Source organism: Stigmatopora argus, chromosome 19 (assembly GCF_051989625.1).
Source record: "Stigmatopora argus isolate UIUO_Sarg chromosome 19, RoL_Sarg_1.0, whole genome shotgun sequence".
Classification (NCBI taxonomy): Eukaryota; Metazoa; Chordata; class Actinopteri; order Syngnathiformes; family Syngnathidae; genus Stigmatopora; species Stigmatopora argus.
In genome coordinates this window covers 11,168,990-11,190,651 of record NC_135405.1, presented here as the reverse complement: position 1 = coordinate 11,190,651, position 21,662 = coordinate 11,168,990, and the positions used below count along the sequence as shown (strand labels likewise).

General features: G+C 44.5%; 1 protein-coding gene across 2 annotated transcripts; it reads left to right on the top strand.

Moving 5' to 3' along the window:
• The first annotated feature begins 193 nt into the window (after positions 1–193).
• grm1a (glutamate receptor, metabotropic 1a) lies at positions 194–21,616 on the top strand. Of its 2 annotated transcripts, none has more exons than XM_077587224.1 (9): positions 194–354; positions 1,090–1,872; positions 4,754–5,003; positions 12,291–12,526; positions 13,044–13,290; positions 14,019–14,187; positions 15,701–15,827; positions 15,936–16,872; positions 19,613–19,877. In XM_077587224.1, the coding sequence occupies exons 2-9, from the start codon at positions 1,173–1,175 to the stop codon at positions 19,719–19,721; spliced, it is 2,775 nt and encodes a 924-aa protein (XP_077443350.1). In that variant the 5' UTR covers positions 194–354; positions 1,090–1,172; the 3' UTR covers positions 19,722–19,877. The 2 variants fall into 2 exon arrangements, with proteins under 2 accessions (XP_077443350.1, XP_077443348.1); XM_077587222.1 differs by having other exon boundaries at positions 196–354; positions 19,578–21,616.
• Positions 21,617–21,662: the final 46 nt, after the last annotated feature.

Here is a 21,662-nt window from a genome sequence, read left to right as displayed (position 1 = left end):
GTGTGTGTGTGTGTGTGTGTGTGTGTGTGTGTGTGTGTTTGAGAGGGAGTGACAGCCATAGGGTGTGAGAGAGGGAGAGAATTAGAAAAAAAGAGCTGGGGTTAAAGGAGAGAGAGACATGCTGTAAGAGATGGAATGATAGCTATGGTTAAAAGAGAGAAAGAGCTAGAGTGTGACAAAGAGGGAGCGATAGTGTTTGTGAGAAAGACAGCGAGCTAGAGAGAGAGAGCTAGAGAGAGAGAGAGTGAGAGAGTGAGAGAGTGAGAGAGCAAGAGCAAGCAAACCAGTGCGATAGAGCTTCATGCGCTCAAGAAGACGAGCGGAGGAGACACGCGGCATGTCTCCAGGATTCAGGTAAGTTTTGACGCTTCCCGACACGCAATCGTCACATTTGCATGCACCCGGACGTTGGTGAAAAGACGCCAGGGAAAGCTGGAGAGTATTCCTGGCGCTGGCGTTGAGGGAAAAAGGAGTCCACGAGATGCGGCGGTGACAATTCCAGCGACGTGCTTTTCCTCTTTGCGCTGTCCACACTGCTGGAATTCAGATCCGGTCCCAACTAGTGTTGACAATAAGCAGAGGATGGACAGATGTGGAAATAGGCGGTGGACGCGGGTGCGAAGATAGACATAGGCGGGTGTTTTGTCATGTTTTCTCATGCCGAGCTCTGCTCAAATGAAAAGAAAAGGAAAATGGACTGGGTTACATTCATGACCACCAATGAATTGGAAGTCTGTTCTGGTCCATTCAATGGAAGTCAATGAGATAAATACCCTGAGAGAATTCAAAACATGATCGTGGGCCATACCCGGAGTATATATTGCTATTTGTATTCACTTTAAGGATGTTTCATTTGATTTATTTTTCAAAATATCCTAATTTAGTTCTATTAGAGGCCTGACGTCAACAAATGTAGGCCACACTTGAATACCAAATGTTGGTATTGAGCCATAATTTGATGTTCATGTGCAATATGAGCATGGCAGCTGATTTTTTTTTCAATCTTTTTATCCGTCGACTCTCACCCAAAAAAAGTTTGAAAAGCTGATCTTTAGCGTTAATGGCGCCCCTTTTGCACTTCCCGTCCAGGCCTACGCGCACGTGGCCCAGGTGCGGCGCTCGCAGGTGGCTGGGATAAAGATGACGGCTATGCGCGCACATCCCCGCTAAAGATGGCTCCCCTCGCGGCGCTCCTGCTCCCCGCCTTGCTCGCCGTCCTCCGCTGCCACGCCGCCGGCATCCACGAGCGGGCGGCGGCGCCCCGCGCCGTCACCCGCCTGGTGGCCCGCACGGACGGCGACGTGATCATCGGCGCCCTCTTCTCCGTGCACCACCAGCCGTCGGCGGAGAAGGTGGCCGAGCGCAAGTGCGGCGACGTCCGCGAGCAGTACGGCATCCAGCGCGTGGAGGCCATGTTCCACACGCTGGACCGCATCAACGCCGACCAGCGTCTCCTGCCCAACATCAGCTTGGGCTGCGAGATCCGCGACTCCTGCTGGCACTCCTCGGTGGCGCTGGAGCAGAGCATCGAGTTCATCCGAGACTCGCTCATCTCCATCCGCGACGACAAGGACGGCTCCAAGTGGTGCGTGGAGGGCCAGGCCTCGTCCAACCAGCCGCCGCCCACCAAGAAGCCCATCGCCGGGGTCATCGGGCCGGGCTCCAGCTCGGTGGCCATCCAGGTGCAGAACCTGCTCCAGCTGTTCAACATCCCGCAGATCGCCTACTCGGCGACCAGCATCGACCTGAGCGACAAGACGCTCTTCAAGTACTTCTTGCGGGTGGTGCCCTCCGACACCCTGCAGGCCCGAGCCATACTGGACATTGTGCAGCGCTACAATTGGACCTACGTGTCTGCCGTACACACTGAAGGTAACGGGCCTCGGCTCTTATCTTATTTATGACGGGCTAGATTTTTAGGCCTATTTGTTAGCGTGTGTGGTCGTTTGGTCGCCGGTCCTTTGGTCGCCGGTCTTTTGGTCGCGGTCTTTTGGTCGCCCGGACCCAAACAACGGGCGACAAAAAGACCAGCGACAAAACAAGGTAAAACAACACGGTCTACGCATCAATAAAAGCCAACAATGGCCATGAACAGTTTCACTGAGCCGACGTGTGAGTGTAGAAGAGTTTGTATGTACATGCGTTGTCCCTTTAAGAAGCTACATCAGTCAGGGTCTGAACAAGTTCTCCAACAAAAAACAATAAAAGTCCGGGAAATTTGGAGCTTTTCTTTAGCCTAATGATTAATAGGGGATTAAGTATGACTAAATAATAATTCGCAGTTTGTATTTAGGGAATTTGAGCAACGATTTAAATGGTAATTATCAATAACCTTCCGGGCGACCAAAAGACCGGCGACCAAAAGACCGGAGACCAAACGACCGAGTACCATTTGTTAGGGTTAGTTGTGGTTTTGGTTGGTTTGCTTTCCGCCTCTTGTGTCCCTCCGGGCTTCCTTTCCTCTCGTAATCAGCCCTTGTGTGTCTTTTTAAACCCCCACGTCCCTAAATGGAGCCACGTGGTAAACCCACACACGTCATACCTAACGGAGCTGGCACGCTCCCCTGGCAAACGACTCGTTTGTACAGCCCGCAGTGTAATTACTGCGAGGAGGTGATTTGTGTCCACCGTCTCACAAATATACAGCCAGAAGGTTTTTTATTTGTAGTCAACGCTTGCTTTATGACAGTCGATTAATCTATTTATCAATGCCATTTGCGTCGTCGTTAACCTTTGATGCCACAATTGGCCTTCAGCCACTAATGAATGACCAAATCCGCCCCTCCCTTGGCAAGTGGCCATACAGCAGCCAACTGGCTCATCTAATCACACTGAGACACCTTTACTGCAAGTTTTTTTTTAGTCAGGGGTGTCAAACCTGCGGCCCATGAAGGGGTTAGATTCAACTCGTAGGGTCGGTTTTTTAGCTCAATCATACTGTACATACCTATATAAATGTTTTTATTATTTTGCCGCAAAACCAAAAGTTTGTGAGTTGTGTGATCATGTGCACTTTGTGCAATTTCCTATCGACAACACATTTGTTGATTCTGTCGCCAAAATGGTGCCAGTAAGTGAACTTTATGTACCAAAAAGAAACCAGTCCGCCCCACCCTCGAACCAAACTGAGTTTCGCACCCGTTTTAAGTCACCAATGAAAGTCATCAGTCCAGCCCCTCCTCCTATTTTGATTAAAATCCCGTCCAAAAGTGGCATCACTAAAATCCATCCTAGCATTTTCAGAATAGCCAATAAAAAAATAATGAGGCACACGGTAGTTCAAACGGCTCCCACCTCGTGCATTTATGAGAAATAATCACAGTTTATGAGAAATAATCACAGTTCATGAGCGTCTGCAATCATGACGCTTTCCTTGAGAAAATGACAAATGCAGTACGGTTGCCGTGGCAACAAGGCCGGCCGTGAAAAATGCAAGTGAAGTACCTGTGCGGATGTCGCCGTGCTCAAACGGGCTGCCCGTTAATGTGCCCGTCTGACTCATAAGACGGAATGTCAATATTTGTCAAAATGGGAGGATGACACGCCCCCATTGGAAAAACACTGTCAAAGCAAAAATGATAACATTTACTCCATTGTTTTTGGCGGGCGGGATTTGTCTCGTTAATTTCGCCATGCTCGGGTGATTGGATACGTGTGTTGGTATAATCCAGCGCCGCAGATTTGTGGTCAATCCAGAGCGCGACACGGCCGTCCACGTGGGTGGAGGAGCATTAAGCGAAGGGGGGAGTCGGGGAGGGCGGCTTTACTGGGCCTCTTGATTGGGATGCGGGGCCACAGAGCAGACAAGACGCGCCTTGCCTTTGATTGCACTGGCCAAAATCCCCCCATCCTCATTATCACAGGATCAAGTCGGGGCTAACAACACTCAGCCACAGGCCTTTTTATAAGGCTTGGAGGGAGACATGTGCCGGTGGGCTATAATTAGGGAGGGAGATCGCAAACGTTAACGGCGAAGCCACTTCTAAAGTTACGTCGCTTTAATTGCCCTCATTTAAATAGAGCTTCTGTCCAAAGCTTGGCCACACTAACTGGGAAGTGTCCCAAAACATTTGACCAAGGGTGGACTGTATAGCTATTTAAGAATCAACTTTTCTGTTTTAATTCATATCTCATTTTGTTAATTTTGGTAATAATAATAATAATCGGACATAGGCCCTGTCGTCATTATCAACAACACAAAAAGCCTACATTTCATTGTTCGTCTCTCTATAGAAATAATGTTTCCCCATTATAATCATTGTGTTATTTATTATTACTTTAAAAAAAATGTATTTTCTTTTCATATTCTATCATTGATTATACCTGTATATATATATCGATCATTTAAAAAAATATGTTTAAAATCTTTTAATGTTTCAAAGCTGCCCCCAGCAAATTTGACAAGAAAATATTATCATACGTCGAAGTTGCCCATAGCGATAAACCGCAGATGAATTATGGTATGTTTACATCAAACACATGCAGTATTCCATAAATATGCTGCATGAGACTACAAACTACAGGGTTCAAAGTGCAGGGTGGGGTTAAAAATATCATATTCTAGTCCAATAATTAGTGTAAGAACTTGCTATTAAGGGTTGGAGTAGATGTCCAATCCATTTTGACGCGGAGGGCTGGCAGGGATCATTCATTATCCAAAAAGATACAAATTTTGAGGTGAAAAAACTATCTTGGATTGGAAGTGTTTTCCGAAAATCGTGAACTTAAGCCACGCCCACAACCTGTTCCTCAGGCAACTACGGCGAGAGCGGCATGGAGGCCTTCAAGGAGCTGGCGTCCCAGGAGGGCCTGTGCATCGCCCACTCGGACAAAATCTACAGCAACGCCGGCGAGAAGCAGTTCGACCGCCTTCTGAGGAAACTGCGCGAGCGTCTGCCCAAAGCGCGGGTGGTGGTCTGCTTCTGCGAGGGCATGACCGTACGCGGCCTCCTCATGGCCATGCGCCGCCTGGGGGTGTTCGACGAGTTCCTCCTGATCGGCAGGTACGTGCCATTGAGCGAGCGCGGGGAATGCGACGGGAGGGTTCAACGGGTGCGGGTCACCATGGCAACCAACGGTGAAGAAATAGCACCGCAAAAAGCTTAATTGGTGTTTGAATCCAACGCCATAGATGCCTTCTTTCTCATCTTTTTTCATCTTATTGCTCGACTGAATCATTTTTTTTTTAAAGATTGAGTTTGTATGGTAAGAAGAAAAATAGTTGCGGTGTTCCACAAGGCTCAATGCGTGGTCCACTTTAGTTAAAATGGATTAGTTTCAGGGGTCGGGAACCTTTTTGATGGAAAGAGCCATAAACAATTCATATTTTTTAAATGTTAATCCTTGAGAGCCATGCTCCGAATTTAAAAGTCAACATAAATGAAAATGTGTGCCTTTTTTAGTCACTTCACCACTTTTAAAGTACAAAAAGTCTTTGAATTCTTTTGACAACATTGTTACGTTGTTGCTAATCAATGAGTATCAATGAGAAAATCCATGCAAAAGAGTTTAATGAAAAAAAAAAGATTATAAGGCGCTGGGGTAGTGTCAATGCCATAATACCAACGTAACGCTCTTACGTTACCTTTCTCACCAGCAGTTTCCATAGTTTACCTCACAGGTTAGTGGAGAGCCATATGCACCCATCAAAAGAGCCATATGTGGCTCCCGAGCCATAGGTTCCCTACCCCTGGATTAGTTGGTATTTTAGTGAGAAAAACTTGTCATTTTTTTGAACCTACCCAAATGGAGATTAAAAAAAGGATGAATGCGAGTGCTGCTATTCTGTCTGTCTGTTTATGTTGTACAACTTATATTTAATTCATCCCCGCATGTTTAAGTCTCCGGCTTTGGGATAGCACTCGTTCTTCTTCTTTTTTTTTCTTTTCTCTCCATCGCAGCTTTTGAATTATCCATAGTGACGACACACTCTGGTTAGGAGTTACTTGTGAGTGCCGGAGTCCTCTTTTTCCTCCGTTGCAGATGGGGAGGGAGAGAGGAGAGAGTGCTGTTGTGTGTGTATGTGTGTGTGGGAAGAAGTGGGTCTATGGTTTAGCTTTTTGTGGATGGTCTCCACGGATGGGCGACACACTCGCTTCTGGGTCGCAGAAAGAGAGAGAATAACATGAAGGTCTGAGTTAGTTGGGGGTGAAGATTTGTATTTTTTCTGTCATGGTGATTCTGTTGCTCCAGTTAAGATGAAAGCTGCACGCACGGTTTTCACTGCCGTTGATGGCAATGGGTGTCCAATCCCGTTTGAATGGGAGGAGCTGGTAAATAATGAGTCAAAATGGATGAGGCTTCTAGTGGTGTAAATGGGAGTCAATGGCTTTAGAGCAGGGGTGACATTCAAATTAGTACAAATTTTTGCAATGATTGCTTTAAAATGAGGAAACGCAGGAAATAATCTACAATCTTCATTTGAATTTCATCATAAAACAGAAAGTTGGCACTCATCATTTACTTTCTCGGGCCACACAAAATGATGCGGCGGGCCAGATTTGGCCCCCGGGCCACCACTTTGACACTTGTGCCTTATAGTGTGCAAAATACGATACTTTATTTATATTTGTGGTATATATGTGGTTTAGAGGGTCAAAAAATAGAACGCAAGCATCAAACTTGTGGCCGGAAATTACATTTTAACATGTTTCTCATTAAAATAATATGTAGGTAAAATGTCTCAATGAACAATTAAGGAGTAGTGGGAGAATTTTTATAGTTTTTTATAAATGTTTTTTTGTATGAAAGGGAAAAACGAAAATATTAACAACCATTCAAGAATAAATCTAAAGAGAGTAGTATAGTATAAACATTTTAAAAAGGAATATTTCGTACATTCTCTGTTGTATTTACTGCCCATCCTTATTTTTTTTACAATGCAAATACATGTAAAATGAATCAAAAATAAGACAGTATTTGCCATCGAAAATATTTTGAATGGGGAGTAGGAGATGTTCACATTTTGGCTCGCTTTTGGCTGGCTTTTGTTTTTGTTTTTGCCGTGGGGCGCCTGGCCGCTCTTCAGACAAGAGCCAGGTGTTCCAGTCGTTCCACCCGCGTCCATTCACGATCACGAGTGTCTCTTGGCTTTTTCCCTTTTGTTGGATGTCGCCCGATATTCCGGCTCTGGGCTTTTTATTTATTTATTTTACAAAAACGCCTTCAAGGGTCGTACATTAACAGCAAATGAAACATAATGAACAGGAAAGCAATCGGCATAAAAATAAAAGTTCCTCATTATCAATCAAACATAATGAGCTAATATACATCCAGTTAGATTTGTTAAATTAGCCGAAAATAGTCACTCCTCCAGAAATCGACATAGCGCTAGCGATGATGGATGGGCCGAGTGTAAATATATTCCGCCTCGCACTTCCCGATAAAATCAATAGACGAGGCGCCAAAACACAGCCGGTGTAAAATGTCTCCCGCGTTAAGTCTAACGAGATTGATTTGTTGCTGTGGTTAGAACGCCTCATCTGCTTCATTATGGACACAAATCATTTGGAATATGGATTTACAGTAGCATAAAAAGTGTGTAAAAGAGAGGAAGATGTTTTTTTGTAAACTGACAACTCAAGACAAGAACAAGCAGGCTTGGAATTGTGTCTGGTTATTGGATAGGATAGGCTCCAGCACCCCCCGCATACCTCGTGAGGATAAGTGGCTTGGAAAATGAAATAATTCATGAATTAAAAAGTATATTTTGTATTTTAACTTCCAGGCTATGTTTGGAATATGACACAGATTCTAAGGGGATGAGGTCAAAGGTCACAGAGGCCAGAAAAGGAATTTATGTGTTTTTTTTAAAATTCAAATGGCTAAACATATTAATTTGCCCCAGAAATGCTTTCCTTTGTAAAATATTCTTTGGGGCTTCATTTGCAACTAATTGGCCTTTTTATTTTTAGCCTAAAAATAGATTATAATCACTAAAAGAGAATTTCAACACTATAACATTGCATTCATATTAGATCACATCAAAAACTGGACACCTGGCTTTTTAATGGACATACTGTGAGGGAAAAATTCGAAGCTGGATTAAAAAAAAGCTGGCTAGTTCATTATTATTATTATGATAATAGTAGCTTTTTTTCCATCGCATTTTGAATAGCTTTCAGGCCATTGAATTTGTGTAACCAAGGCAATATCCAGACCTGTGTTACATAAACTAACAACAACAGCAGGCTAACAAAGAAAAAACCTTTTTATAACATTATTCAAAAGCAACTAGTGTTGTTTTTTTTGGTTTGCTGTTTGCTTTTAAGCATTCTAAGCCAACCCTTGTAAAATATACCTGTTACATTTTCAAATTCCCTTCAATTTTGCATCCTTTGTGTCGTTCCTAACAGTCCGATTAACAGCAACAATCCTACGTTGCGTGTCTCTGGCTAACGTGCGACCAGTCTTTCCTGGGCGCAAACTATTCTTAAGCGCTTATTCGCCACCCACTCAATTATCTCAGCATGTGTCCTCCCGAAATCGCCGATAAGTCGTCGTTTTTGCTCATCATCCTGAGTGGCGGCGCGGAGTCGAACCCCGTCACGTACGCTCCGAGGCGCTTATGACCAAACATCATTTGCATAAGCTGCTTTCCCACATGTAACACGAGAAAAGATCTTCCCAAATGTTCTTCCTTTTGGTCTTAAATCATAACGCAGCTCTTTGAATTGAGCTGGAAGACATGAAATATTCCAGAATAAAAGTGGTGGCATGACGCATGACGCATTTAGCTATCTCTCTCTCTCTCTCTCGCTCTCTCTCTCTCTCTCACCGCCATCTCCCATGCTTTTATCTCCTCACCATCTGATGAGAAGCGAGCTCACCATGTGGAATTGCGCCCAGAGACTTGACAAAAGTGGTTTGGCAAATGGAGATGTCCTGCTTCCTGTGGAAATAGGGCAAAATATCTCAGTCTTGACCTGGCTTTTTAAACTAAAGGGAATCTTTTAAATTGGGGCTCTCAAACCTGTAGCACAGGGGCCAATTTCTGTCCACGGGACAGAATTTTTCAGGCCCGTTGTTCAGCTTGCGTGTTATTGTGTTTCATTTTCATTTTTCATGACAGTATAAGGCTACGTCTGCCAAATTGAACTTCATTGAAACTCAATTCTGAAGGATTTGAATTGAAATTGTCATTCCGGTCGTAAAGACGAAGGTTGATGACTAGTGTCGTCAATTTCAAGAAGAGAGAAACTTAATATTTTGGTGCACAATTTACTGCACAGAGAAATGGAAATGCTAAAAAAATGATACAATATAAATGTACTGGCTAATACATAAAATATACTGAGTCTCAAACACAACCAAATATCATCAAACTGTGATTTCACAGACAAGCTGGATAGAAGCCCTTCCTCTATTTGACGAATATATTCAGTGTTGTTTATCAGGCAAGTTTCATTCTTTTTTTAGTCGACACCGGAATAAAAGCAGCTTTGAGCGCAGTATTTTTGCCGTCATCGCCATGGAGATGTTATTTGGGCTCATGACAGAGGGTTGCTGGGTTTGTCTGGCGGCGGATCTGTCACTCAATCTGTCAGACGCCCGCAAAAATATGGCAGATGTGTGGGAAACGACAACAACAACAACAGAGACCGTAATTACACATAAGGACACAATGGCAGCTACTACGAATACAATTGCACCTATCAGAATATCGACCACACTTCCCTGAAAATAGAGGACAAAAATTAGCGACGATATTACCCGCCCTTCATCTTAAAAGTCCGCCATTCCGGAGATTCCTCCGAGCGGCGGACCACCTTTCCTAACCGAATCAGCAGCACGTACTCAACACGAGACCTCAACGGCCGACCTCATTATTTCTTCATTTCTTTTTTTGTAGTAACGCTATCCTCAGTTGACATAAAAAAAAGGAAAGTTTTCCATCAACTTGGTGAATTTTTATCTTCACTCTCACGTAGGGCAATTAGGAGAGCCACCCCGGATGCCCCCCCTTCCCATCCCGGCCCTCCAATCCTTTCGCGTTACTCTTTTTAAACCGACTCTTCCTTGTTGTTCCTCCAGGGGGGAAAGAGAGCATGTGATTAAATCTCTGCCCTGCCGATTAATTCATGGCTTCATAAATATCCAAATGTGTAAGCCGAATGCAAGTAGACCATTGGGAAAGAGCTGGGAAGTCATGTCACGAACGGAATTAGCAATCGTCGCTATGCTAAAACTTAATTATTCATCAAAATTGAGGACAATGAGTTGGTAAATACTTCCCACCGCTGCTTATTGTTCATAAAAAGTGGAAATCGAGTCGGCAAAGTCAAAACTCTCCTTCATTTTGAGACAAAAAGGATCCTGACCCGGCTCTTTGGGATTGCGGTCTTCCAATTTTGTCGCAAAAGCTAGCGGCCGTGCTCCAATTGCGTTATAAAGCCGCTCCGCGGGTATTTTTAAGGCATATTATACCAGAAGGGGCCCCCCGATAATGCGGCGTGACGCCGAACTGAGGTGAAATTAGATTTTGTCCCACAATAGATGTCCCCCCGGTGGTCCGAAAAGAAGTGATTAGCTTCTGTCTCCGCCACTTTTTGGGTTCAGCTCAGCAGCATCCTGAGAGAGCAAAGTGAGAAGATGTCATTTTTGCCTGGGAACACATACATGTCTCCAGTGCCTCCTGAATTATTTCGGATGTGCCAGGTTGCTTTATTTTTCCCCTCCGCACCTAAAAAAAAGGGAAATCTGTCCCGTTTTTTTGTTTTTTTTCGTCGAACAAACTCAAACTGAATTCACCAATGTGTGGATCAACATTGCCTGCATTATTCAGGCACAATATGTTGGTCCATATTTTGTCTTGTTGTCATATTTATATCATTATAATGATATAAGTGTACGTTATGAGTATTTTTCATATGTTTGTGACAGCATCATAATGTATACGGATGTAAAGTCTGCCGCTCTTTGCTATGGTAAAGTTATTTTTTTAATTGACGTTCCATACAATTATTGCGTGGTAATTATTTTTCGGCCTCGTTACTTTGTTTCTCCGTTGTGAGTGAATTTAGTCATATTATACCTTTTTGTTGAAAGCTCACATTTGGCTCACATTCAAATTGTTTCAGCGTTAAGAGGTCATCAGAATCAGATGAAAAAGACCTCTCCATCTGATACGGTACGGGAAACTAACATTCTTAACTATAATCAAATGCCTTTTAGGATGACAAAATAGAAAGCGAATCAGCCCGAAGCACCCGTAAGTGCTTTTCGCCTCCAGATACGTGCTCCATTTCAGATCTAAAAGGTCTAATCACACTCCATTGCTCGACCTGTATCGTCTCAACATTTGATTGCACCTTCCCTCCTTTGATGGACACTAATTATGGGCAGCATGGTCTGACCTACACTAACACACACTCACACACACATAGGCTTGTCCTTACCCGTCACCCCGAACAACCCGAGCACGTCTCTGTGGGATAATTGCTTCCGCGGTGAGTCATACCTAATTGGCGTGTAGCTGTCGGCGGCGCAGGTATTAAGGCTACGTCCCACCAAGGGCTTGTTTGGCTTTTATTTCCCCGTGTGCCGTCCACTGGCATTTTTCTTAATTCTCTTTCAGCGGGCCGAGCGCCCAAATGAGCTTGTTAGGTAGGATACAAGCCGGGGGAGGACTGGAAGCTAACATTCACGACGTTTGGCCATTTTTAACAAGGCGCTGGTCTGTTGCGTGTTCCACTCTTGGTTTTTGCTTGACCTTTAATGAAAAGTTTCTTTGTTTTAAGATCATCCACCCATTCATCTGTCCGTCAGTCCATCTGTCCGTCTGTCCATCCAACAAGGAGAGCCGGTGTCCGTTCCAGGTGACACTTTGAGCAGAAGTGAGTTTCAGTGACAAAGAAGTGGATTCTAACTGTTTCATCTCCTGTTTGACATTGTATTTGGATGTATTATGATCTTGAAGTATTCCACTTCTGCAGTCTTTTCATTTGCCTTCAAATGTCTTTGTTTGAAAGTCCCACTATCACCTCAGGGTGTACTACTGAATCCCATAGATTGGACTTCACTGAAGCCATAAACTTGAATCCTATTATTCTGGACTTACTTCCCCCTCCGAGCCACTTGAAATTCCGTATTTCGACTCGTCGCACGATAACCCCAACGAGTCTGAACCACTGTTTCCCATTGAGTCCTGTTTTTCCGTATCGGTTTTGGCTATGCAACATAAAAAACCTCTGATAATGGGACTTTAAGATCATCTAGCTAGCAGCCAATATAGCTTATAGGCATTTACAGAATTCTGTCATGTGCGTACTGAGGTCTTTTTCTCTATCTAGCGACGGGTGGGCCGACCGCGACGAGGTGGTGGAGGGCTATGAACAAGAAGCCAAGGGAGGCATCACCATGAAGCTGCAGTCCGCAGTGGTCAAGACCTTCGACGACTACTACCTGAAGCTGCGACTCGACACCAACAACAGGAACCCGTGGTTCGCCGAGTTCTGGCAGTATCGCTTCCAGTGCCGTTTGCCTGGCCATCCCCAAGAGAACAAAAACTACAAAAAAGTCTGCTCTGGTGAGTACGTTTTTGCGCCTTGACGAAGTTCACATTTTGAATGGTTTGAACCAGATGAAAAACATAAGAAAAGTCAAGATGGCGAGGAGAAAAAATGACAGTATTTTATCTCCGTTATTCCTTCCCTGTGCTTTCAAAAGGTGACCACGGTAAATTTTGTTCATCTATCCGAATTGCAAATAATTCAACTCGAAATACTGACTTAAAATGGAGCAATACCCTCATCGATGTTACTGTACTTTCTTTTTTTAGACCTTCAAGGTGGTAAGTAAACGATTCGAGCAACTGGGCACTCTATGAGCACTGATACTTCAGGTTTAACTGATGCGACGGTTAAAAACCGTCTATTTGGGAGTTGCGTCAGCTAAACTTGAACTTGCACCGTTTTGTCACGTAAAAACACTGCGATGCCACCCTTTTTTTAGTTCCACGTCAGGGGCATGTGCCACTGTATTTTGTTTAAATTAAAATCCACTCCCCTGACTTTCTAAGCTGAATATGTTTTATCCCTAAACAGGAAACGAGAGCCTTCAGGAAAACTACGTCCAGGACAGCAAAATGGGTTTCGTCATTAACGCCATCTACGCCATGGCGCACGGCCTCCACGACATGCACGGGGAGCTGTGTCCGGGCCAGACAGGCTTGTGCGAGGCCATGGACCCCATCGACGGCAGCAAGCTTCTCGACTACTTGCTTAAAACGTCCTTCAAGGGAGTCTCCGAGGAGGACATCTACTTTGACCAAAATGGAGACACCCCTGGGAGGTAAAGAACCGGGCGAATGGGATCAGACTGTAAAATCCCTCATCTTGAAGTGACCCCAAATCAATAGGAAATGATGCCAAAACGCATCCAAGTTGTTTACCAACCATCAGAATTCCTCCATAAATTGCATTTTCTAGTTTTCCAGGTCTTTTTAGTAGTGTCTCAAGAGGGCAAATTCGCAAGAATGTGACATTTATTGACGATTCTCCTTTATTTATTTACTAATATACACACTTTGTAAATTAAAGTAAGAGCTGAGGCGCAACTCCACTTACTTGCATCCCTCAAATTGATATCTTATCTTAAAATGACTGTAGTCACACCAAGATATGAATCCTTCATCCTCGGACGCAACACCTGTTTGCCAATTGCAATTTATCTGCCCGCCAGGCTCTTGGTATTCCTCAGAGTTTACGATGGTCATTTATGAAATATCGAGCACAGAAGGATGTAATTGGTTTAGACCAGAACCGATTTGGCCTCTGGTCCACACAAGGGTGCCGCTTTCATCTAGCTTCAGTCGAACGGACAGCGTTTGACAGTCCAAAAGCCTTGGCGTGTCATTCCTTTGTCAGCCTTAGGTCAGCCCACGCGTGCGCCGGGGTGACTTGTCGCCGCGCCTCTCCAGTCGGCGTCAGTTTTTAAGTGGCTTCAGATAAGAGACGCGTAACGGAATGGTTATCTGAAATGACCTGTCAGACACTCATCGGCGTTCTCGACCTTTCCAGGTACGACATTATGAATCTGCAGAACGTAGAGGACGGCCACTACGACTACATCAACGTGGGCTCCTGGCACGAGGGCGTCCTGAGCATCGACGACAACAAACTGTGGATGAACAGCAGCGACATGGTGCGCTCGGTCTGCAGTGACCCGTGTTCCAAAGGACAGATCAAGGTACGGCGCCTTGTCCGCCTCCAATGAAATGAGCTTGTGCTAGAATGAAGTATACAATGGCACCTTACCTGCAGAAGATGAGAGTGAGACTTTTATTTTCAAACTTTAGCCCATGGATTATAGAATGTATTTGTATCTTGCTTGTGCACACTGAACTGGAGTGAACAAACCCTCAGGAGATTACAGGAAAAAATATTTTTTACAGAGATGAAACAAACGAGGGTGCGAGACAGAGTACAGAAAGTGTTGCATATGTAAAAAATAGGGAATCTGACAAATGTATGTCACCTTCAGATATTACTTGTCCATGTAGTGATTTTTTTTCTAACAAAGAAATGGTAGATATAGCTAAAAAGATAAACCATACATTAAATTTACATACAATTTGCAGTGGAGGTGGAGAGTGGACGATAAAAGACCAGATAGATAAAAATACTGCTCTACTTACTAATGGAAGCATAACAGAAAATCCTGTTACTAAGTAACAGTACTCTTTCTCACGTACAATTTATGGATATTCTAGCCACTCCTGCAGTCTGATATTTAAAAAAAAAAATGCAAGACTGACTTTATACAGAGCCTTCATATCAATGAGAACGTGGGCATCATCAAAGCATTTTGAACGGAGCTCCAGGATAGTCGGTTGCCATGCATTGGTGATGAGCAACCATTCAAGTGCACGGCTCAGGTCTTCCATTGTTCCTCCAAGTGCAAGAGTGAAACGGCTCAAGAGGCACTTTGATTAAAAGATGGCGTTGAATTTGCTCACCCCGTCGTTTCCGGTATATCATTTATTTAAGCCTGTGTTTCCATTGGCACCTTTGTCACCGTTTGAACGGGATGGGCTTTTTTTTTTTGGGCACCCAGTCATCGTTTTGTTCTTCTTGGTCATCATCCAAAGCATCCTTGGCTGCAAAAGTGACTCCCGGCTTGTTTCTCTTTGTCCAAGGACAAGTCGCACAAGCACACGCAGGCACATTTGCCGTGTGTTTGGTTTTCCGCCATGTTTTTTTGCAATACTACTTTAATATCAGCCGCTTTTTGATTTTCCAGGAATGGCCGATTCCTCCATTTTATGGATTGCCAGCTTACTGTTATTATAATATAAATGTTTTTAAGCTGGGTGCCTATTTGAATGCAGTATTTCATATTATTGGATACATGGATGCTAGTACTCCATCCATACATGACTGCCAGGCAAATATGATTTGTCTTTGTCAGCCAATGAGTAAATGACTGATGCGCTTCCCAGTTTGGGGACTTGTCCTGATTTCCCTCATCTGCAGCTGATTGTTTTGAGTCGAGCTTTACACTAAGTTGCCCTAAGGGAGGACGCATCCTCTACCCTTTTTGTTTCCTGACCCACTTATCACCCTGCTTTACATATCGCGGTGCCGCCAACAGCTGGCGCGGGCGAGGAAGGCGGAGAAATCCATCGCCCTTGTCCTATAAACGGCGTCTCCACTTGATGAATGAGGACGCGCTGACACCGCCGGCCTATTTGCGTTCGCAGGTGATCCGGAAGGGTGAGGTGAGCTGCTGTTGGATCTGCACCACGTGTAAGGAAAATGAAATTGTCCTGGACGAGTTCACCTGCAAAGCTTGCGAACTGGGATGGTGGCCCGCTGACGACTTAGCGGGTAGGAAATGCTAAACGGCGTCTTGTTGGGTCGGGATATTTTTCTATTACGAGAGAGGGAGGGAGGTGCCGATTTTTTTTAAGATATAAATCATCTCTATGCCTCTAGGTTGCCAGCCGCTACCTCTGAAATACCTGGACTGGGCCGATGTGGAATCCATGGTGGCGGTGGCGTTCTCCTGCGTGGGCATCCTCATCACTTCCTTCGTGACGTTCGTCTTCATCCAGTACCGCGACACCCCCGTGGTGAAATCGTCCAGTCGAGAGCTGTGCTACATCATCCTGGCGGGCATCTTCCTGGGCTACATCTGCCCGTTCACCCTGATCGCACGGCCCAGCATTCCCTCCTGCTACCTGCAGCGCCTCCTAGTGGGCCTGTCGTCGGCCATGTGCTACTCGGCGCTGGTGACCAAGACCAACCGCATCGCTCGCATCCTGGCGGGCAGCAAGAAGAAGATCTGCACGCGCAAACCGCGCTTCATGAGCGCTTGGGCGCAGGTGGTCATCGCGTTCATGCTGATCAGCGTGCAGCTGACGCTGGAGATCACTTTGATCATCCTGGAGCCGCCAGAACCCGTCAAGTCCTACCCCAGCATCCGCGAGGTCTACCTGATCTGTAACACCAGCAACCTGGGCATGGTGGCGCCGCTGGGTTACAACGGGCTGCTCATCATGAGCTGCACTTACTACGCCTTCAAGACGCGCAACGTGCCGGCCAATTTCAACGAGGCCAAATACATCGCCTTCACCATGTACACCACGTGCATCATCTGGCTGGCTTTCGTGCCCATCTACTTTGGCTCCAACTACAAAATCATCACCACCTCCTTCTCCGTCAGCCTGAGCGTCACCGTGGCGCTGGGCTGCATGTTCACGCCCAAGATGTACATTATGATCGCCAAGCCCGAGAGGAACGTACGGAGCGCCTTCACCACGTCCGACGTGGTACGGATGCACGTCGGCGACGGCAAGTCGGCGGCCGCCTGCGGCACCAACAGCTTCCTCAACATGTTCCGCAGGAAGAAGCCGGCGGCCGGCAACGCCAAGTGAGTCCACTTTCTTTTTGTTAAGCGGACAATTATTCCCAAAACAGTCGTGCCTTGAGATATTTTGGCGTGGCCGCGAGAAGGAACGGCGCGATAAATTGAGTTGCAGCATTTACAGTGTTAATTCTTAAGATTTTATTTAGTTATTCCAGGATAATATCATTTTTTAGCGGACTGTTATTCCCAAAACAGTCGTGCCATGAGATATTTTTGCGTGGTCGTTAGAAGGAACGGCGCGATAAATTGAGTTGCAGCATTTACAGTGTTAATTCTTAAGATTTTATTTAGTTATTCCAGGATAATATCATTTGTTTTGGGTGTGGATTGATATCTCAGGGCACCAATGTGAACTATGAACACTCAAATGTTACGGAAGGCTCCAAAAGTCTTGCTTTTAGGGTTTAACCAGAAAACTTGGAAAACCTGGTGTTAGAGGAGTTCACCATGTTTTGGGAAAAATTAAAAAAAGATATGAGACGATAAGTTAACAGGAATGTTAAAATTTGGACTATTTTGTGTTGGTTTGAGTCATTTGTTAAGTTAAATATAGGGTCTTACAAAAAACAAACCGGCAAAAATACTATAGTACTGTACAACTTAGTGCAACAAGAGATTTGTTTACATATCGATCACACATGCCGCCACTCCGCTTTCAACCGTACCATTTGACACAGTTAAAATGCAGATGAAATATGTAAACTTTTTAAACTCTTTTGGACCACTGCTTTAAGTTAGCAGTCCACCAGGCTTATAAAATCATGGGGGAAACCAGATCACTTATTTGGACCCAAGATTAAATGAGACTTGAGATTCAAAGGAGTGGAACATTTGAGCTAAATGACATAAATTCAGTGTTTGAGTTCCGAATAATTCTAAATATCAACAATGATTGAGAAGAACTCATTTTCAATGACCTTCAATTCTTTCCTCAATTCCTGCTAAACAATAAAATGAAAACGAGAAAATCATGTAAGGCAGAGCAGAAGTTTGTATTCAGAATTTTAGAACGTTGCATTTGTATGTCCCTGATTGCCACATTTGAGTGTTCATGTATGATCACAAGTACAGTCCAACGCAAACCAAAACCCAGACAGTTGTTTCAATGACTTTGAATATTACACGTGGCCCCTCGTCAAGATTTTAGAAGTCTTAAGACTGACTCTTTTGAGTTTCACAGCAGTGACACCAGGATACTTGCGTGCGTGAAGTAAGGAGTTGGGCTGAGCCACTATGTTTCCATGTTGTCTCTCATCCATACTACAGTATGCTGTCCTCCACGTAACCTCCTTAAATAAGCAGCCTGGAGGGCTCACTTCGCCCACTAACTGATAGGCAAGCCAATAGTTGTGCACGTTGTTTGCTAGCAAAAGGCATCAGTGTACCCGCGTACATGATGTTTGGAGGATTCGTATCGCAATCGGGTCTTGAGAATGAATGGGTTCCTGACAGAGGCCGCCACAGGCCATTTTCCGACTTCTCGCACACTGTCACGTGACACGTTGGCGGCATATTGCGGCGCAGCCCTCCAAGAAGGCGAGGAAGTCGCGCACTGCTTTGGATTGACCGCGAATGAACCTCACGTTTGACTTGTCGCAGCATGGACGCCTCCGACTAATCACACTAGGCGCGCCAGGCCGACAACATTTGTGCACTAACCCCTCTCAGGCAGCGCTAATCGAGCGAGCGCATTCATTTTAGTCGACTCATTAAATCTGTGGAGCATTCTTCTTTCCATTTTCAATTAGTAACTGGGAAAGAAAATTGAATTGACTAATCATTTTAATTGTTACTTTTATTGTTTACATTTTCTCGACAAAACCCTATTTGGTTGCTGTTGATTATTCATCAGGGCAGCTAAACAACTATCTTACTGTACATCAATCTCAAATTCTCGCATATACACGACTCATTGGCTGACACTGACAGCGGCAGACGTCCAATCCATTTCGACTAGGAGGGGATGGCAGCGATCATAATAGATTCATGAATGTCTAAGAGTATTTGGAATCCATGACAAAAATTCTGACTCTTATTTCAGTGTATATTTCCATCTGAGCAACCTAGTTATTCAAAGCATCGCTATATTTCTGAACATATGAGCTAGCCTGCAAGAAGCGACATTAGTCAGGATCTTAACAAGTTCTCCAACAAAAAACAATAAAAGTCCAGGAAATTTGGATCTTTTCTTTAGCCTAATAATTAATAGGGCATTAAGTATGACTAAATAGTCATTCGCAGTTTGTATTTAGGGAATTTGAGCAACGATTTAAATGGTAATTATCACTTACCTTCCGGGCGACCAAAAGACCGGCGACCAATCGACCGTGTACCGTTACCTTTGACCTTATTACCGCAAAATTGAATGACCTCTCTTATTAGAAACGTACCCAACAAATTCAATAATAATCCCATTATCCCTTTATGAGTGATCTTGAACACAAACATAGAAAACCCCCAAAATAACCAACCGCCTATCAAGTCACCAATATTCCCTCACTTATTGAACATGGAAAGAAGAACCAAATAGACGGATTTGATTGACGCAAGAGTTTACAGGGGCAACGGGGAGATCATAATGCTGTGCTTGGCACATTATGAATCATCCAGCTCCTAAATGTCAGCCATGTTGTCTTGTTGCTTTCTGCAGCGTTGGCCTTGTTTCCCTACTTGGACAATGGTAACTTGAGTCTTTGTCTCATTCGTAGTTCTAACGGCAAGTCTGTGTCATGGTCTGAATCAGGTGCAAGACACCCTCCGAGCGGGGGCAATGTGTGGCACAGACTGTCTGTGCATGTGAGGAAACAGGAAGCCGGCCTGAATCAGACGGCGGTCATCCGGCCCTTAACTAACACGCCCGACCCCCACAGTTGTCAGCCCCCCGCCGCCGCCCGCGACCTTGGCACAGACCCCCGCTCGCCCCCGCAAGAGCTGCCACCCTCCGCCGTGCCCGCTCCGTACGCGGGCCCCCTGGTGGAAACGCACCGCTCGCACGCCCCGGTCCCTTCTCCCGGCGAGCTGTTGATCTTCACCGAGCCCCCTTTGGGGGGACCCCTCGAGGAGGAGGGGCCCCCGGATGAGCACATGGAACTTTTGCATGACTACATGTATGATGCCAAGGAGGAGGGGCACAAGCTGGCCCTGGAGGACACCCCGGCTCTGTCCCCTCCGTCCCCCTTCAGAGACTCGGTGTGTTCGGAGGAGTCCGCCCCGGGGTCCCCCTCCGTGGAGTTCATACTGGGGGGTCCCCACTACACCGCTCAAGCGCTCCGAGACTTTGCACACAGCTCCTCGACACTTTGAGAGCAACAAAAAAAACGGTGGATAAAAAATGGTGCATAACATTTGACAAGCTTTGATTTGTCCTACTTTTATGTTGATCGATGCCGACATTTTTGCTTGCTTGTGTTATCGTTCGGTGTCCGTTAAAGACACACGTAGAAGAATGTGGCTGTGTTCGGAATCATGACTCATGACTAAGTGTAGTGAATGCGTGATTCATACGCAATGCTTCAAGATGATAGCAAAGCACTATTTTTCAATGAGACGGGGACAAGGCTTGATCATTTGAAGCTCCTCCCTGCACTTGAACTTAGTTCCTTGGCAACAAGAGGGCACAAAATGGTGCCCCCAAGTTCATGTTGTTCAATGTCAGAATAATTTCACAAGGACGAGTAGTGGAACGAAACAACTTTTATTTTAAACGGATGAGCTAGAGAGGAATAAGTGAATGATTCCGAACATGGTCCATGTCTGAAGGGCTGTCAGCAACCAACAATAACAGTGCCAAAACTCATGCCAATTTTCTTGTATGGTACCGTGCAAAAGTATTGCAGTAAAGTGGAGCATTTGATTAAAAGGGTTTATACTGTACAGTGATGACAGCATGGCTAAAAAAAATTCTCCTGGTTTAGTGGTCACTTTTGCACCGTACTGTAAATAAATCAAATCTATATGTGATAAACCCTACGAAAGAAACTCAGTCAAGGCAGTCCAAATGTGCACTTTTTTGCCTTTTTTAAAAATCCACTTTAGAGATCATAATAGACCTCATTTATATATACTGATTTTTTTCTTCCTTTAAGAAATGCAGTAAGCTGCTTGGTTTTTCTGCATTTTTTGCGGTATGATAGGCATCAGCACAACTACTCGCCATGTATTTTTTGTGCCGTAGATGGACATGCAGGTAGTTGGAGCAAATTTAGGACATAATTTGATTTATTTTCCTGTATTGCCGTAAGAAGACAAAAAGGTCATCAAAAACAAACAATGAAAAAAAAATACACAGTAATTGTATTTGTAATACTGTTACGCCATCTCTTGTTTTTTCACAACGGTGGTGTTTATAATACAGGTATATGTTTCTATATTTAGAATGTCCCGTCTTATTAAAAAAAAGGAAATTGAAGTTTATACAATTGTTTTTGAACTTTTAAGCTCACTTTTATCCTTTCAGTTAAAGTACCTGCAATGAATAGTTGCTTCTTGTAATGATCTATTTAATTCCACATTAAGTTTCTTCTACTTTTATTAATAAGAATGCGCATTAAGTATAAGACTATACAGTACATGGTGCCAGTGTATTGTATTTCCAAATGTTTTCCAGTCTATGATAGTGATGGATTTTATGTTTAAAAAGTATAAACAGGGAATAGCTCCGTGTTGAACAACAATAGAATGAGATCGTTATTTATGGTTTGGTCACTTTGAACGAGGCTGTACAATAAAACAAAAGACGGTTTCTATGGACAAATCTTTTTTCATGTTTTGCAAGTTAGGGTAGTAGCTTTGTG

What these genes read in the sequence shown, in the direction of transcription:
- grm1a (XM_077587222.1), top strand. Translation starts at nt 1,173, where the DNA reads ATGGCTCCCCTCGCGGCGCTCCTGCTCCCCGCCTTGCTCGCCGTCCTC. An exon ending in GAGTTCCTCCTGATCGGCAG is followed by an intron (nt 5,004 to 12,290) that starts GTACGTGCCATT and finishes TTCTCTATCTAG; the next exon opens with CGACGGGTGGGCCGACCGCG. An exon ending in CCGGCGGCCGGCAACGCCAA is followed by an intron (nt 16,873 to 19,577) that starts GTGAGTCCACTT and finishes TCTCATTCGTAG; the next exon opens with TTCTAACGGCAAGTCTGTGT.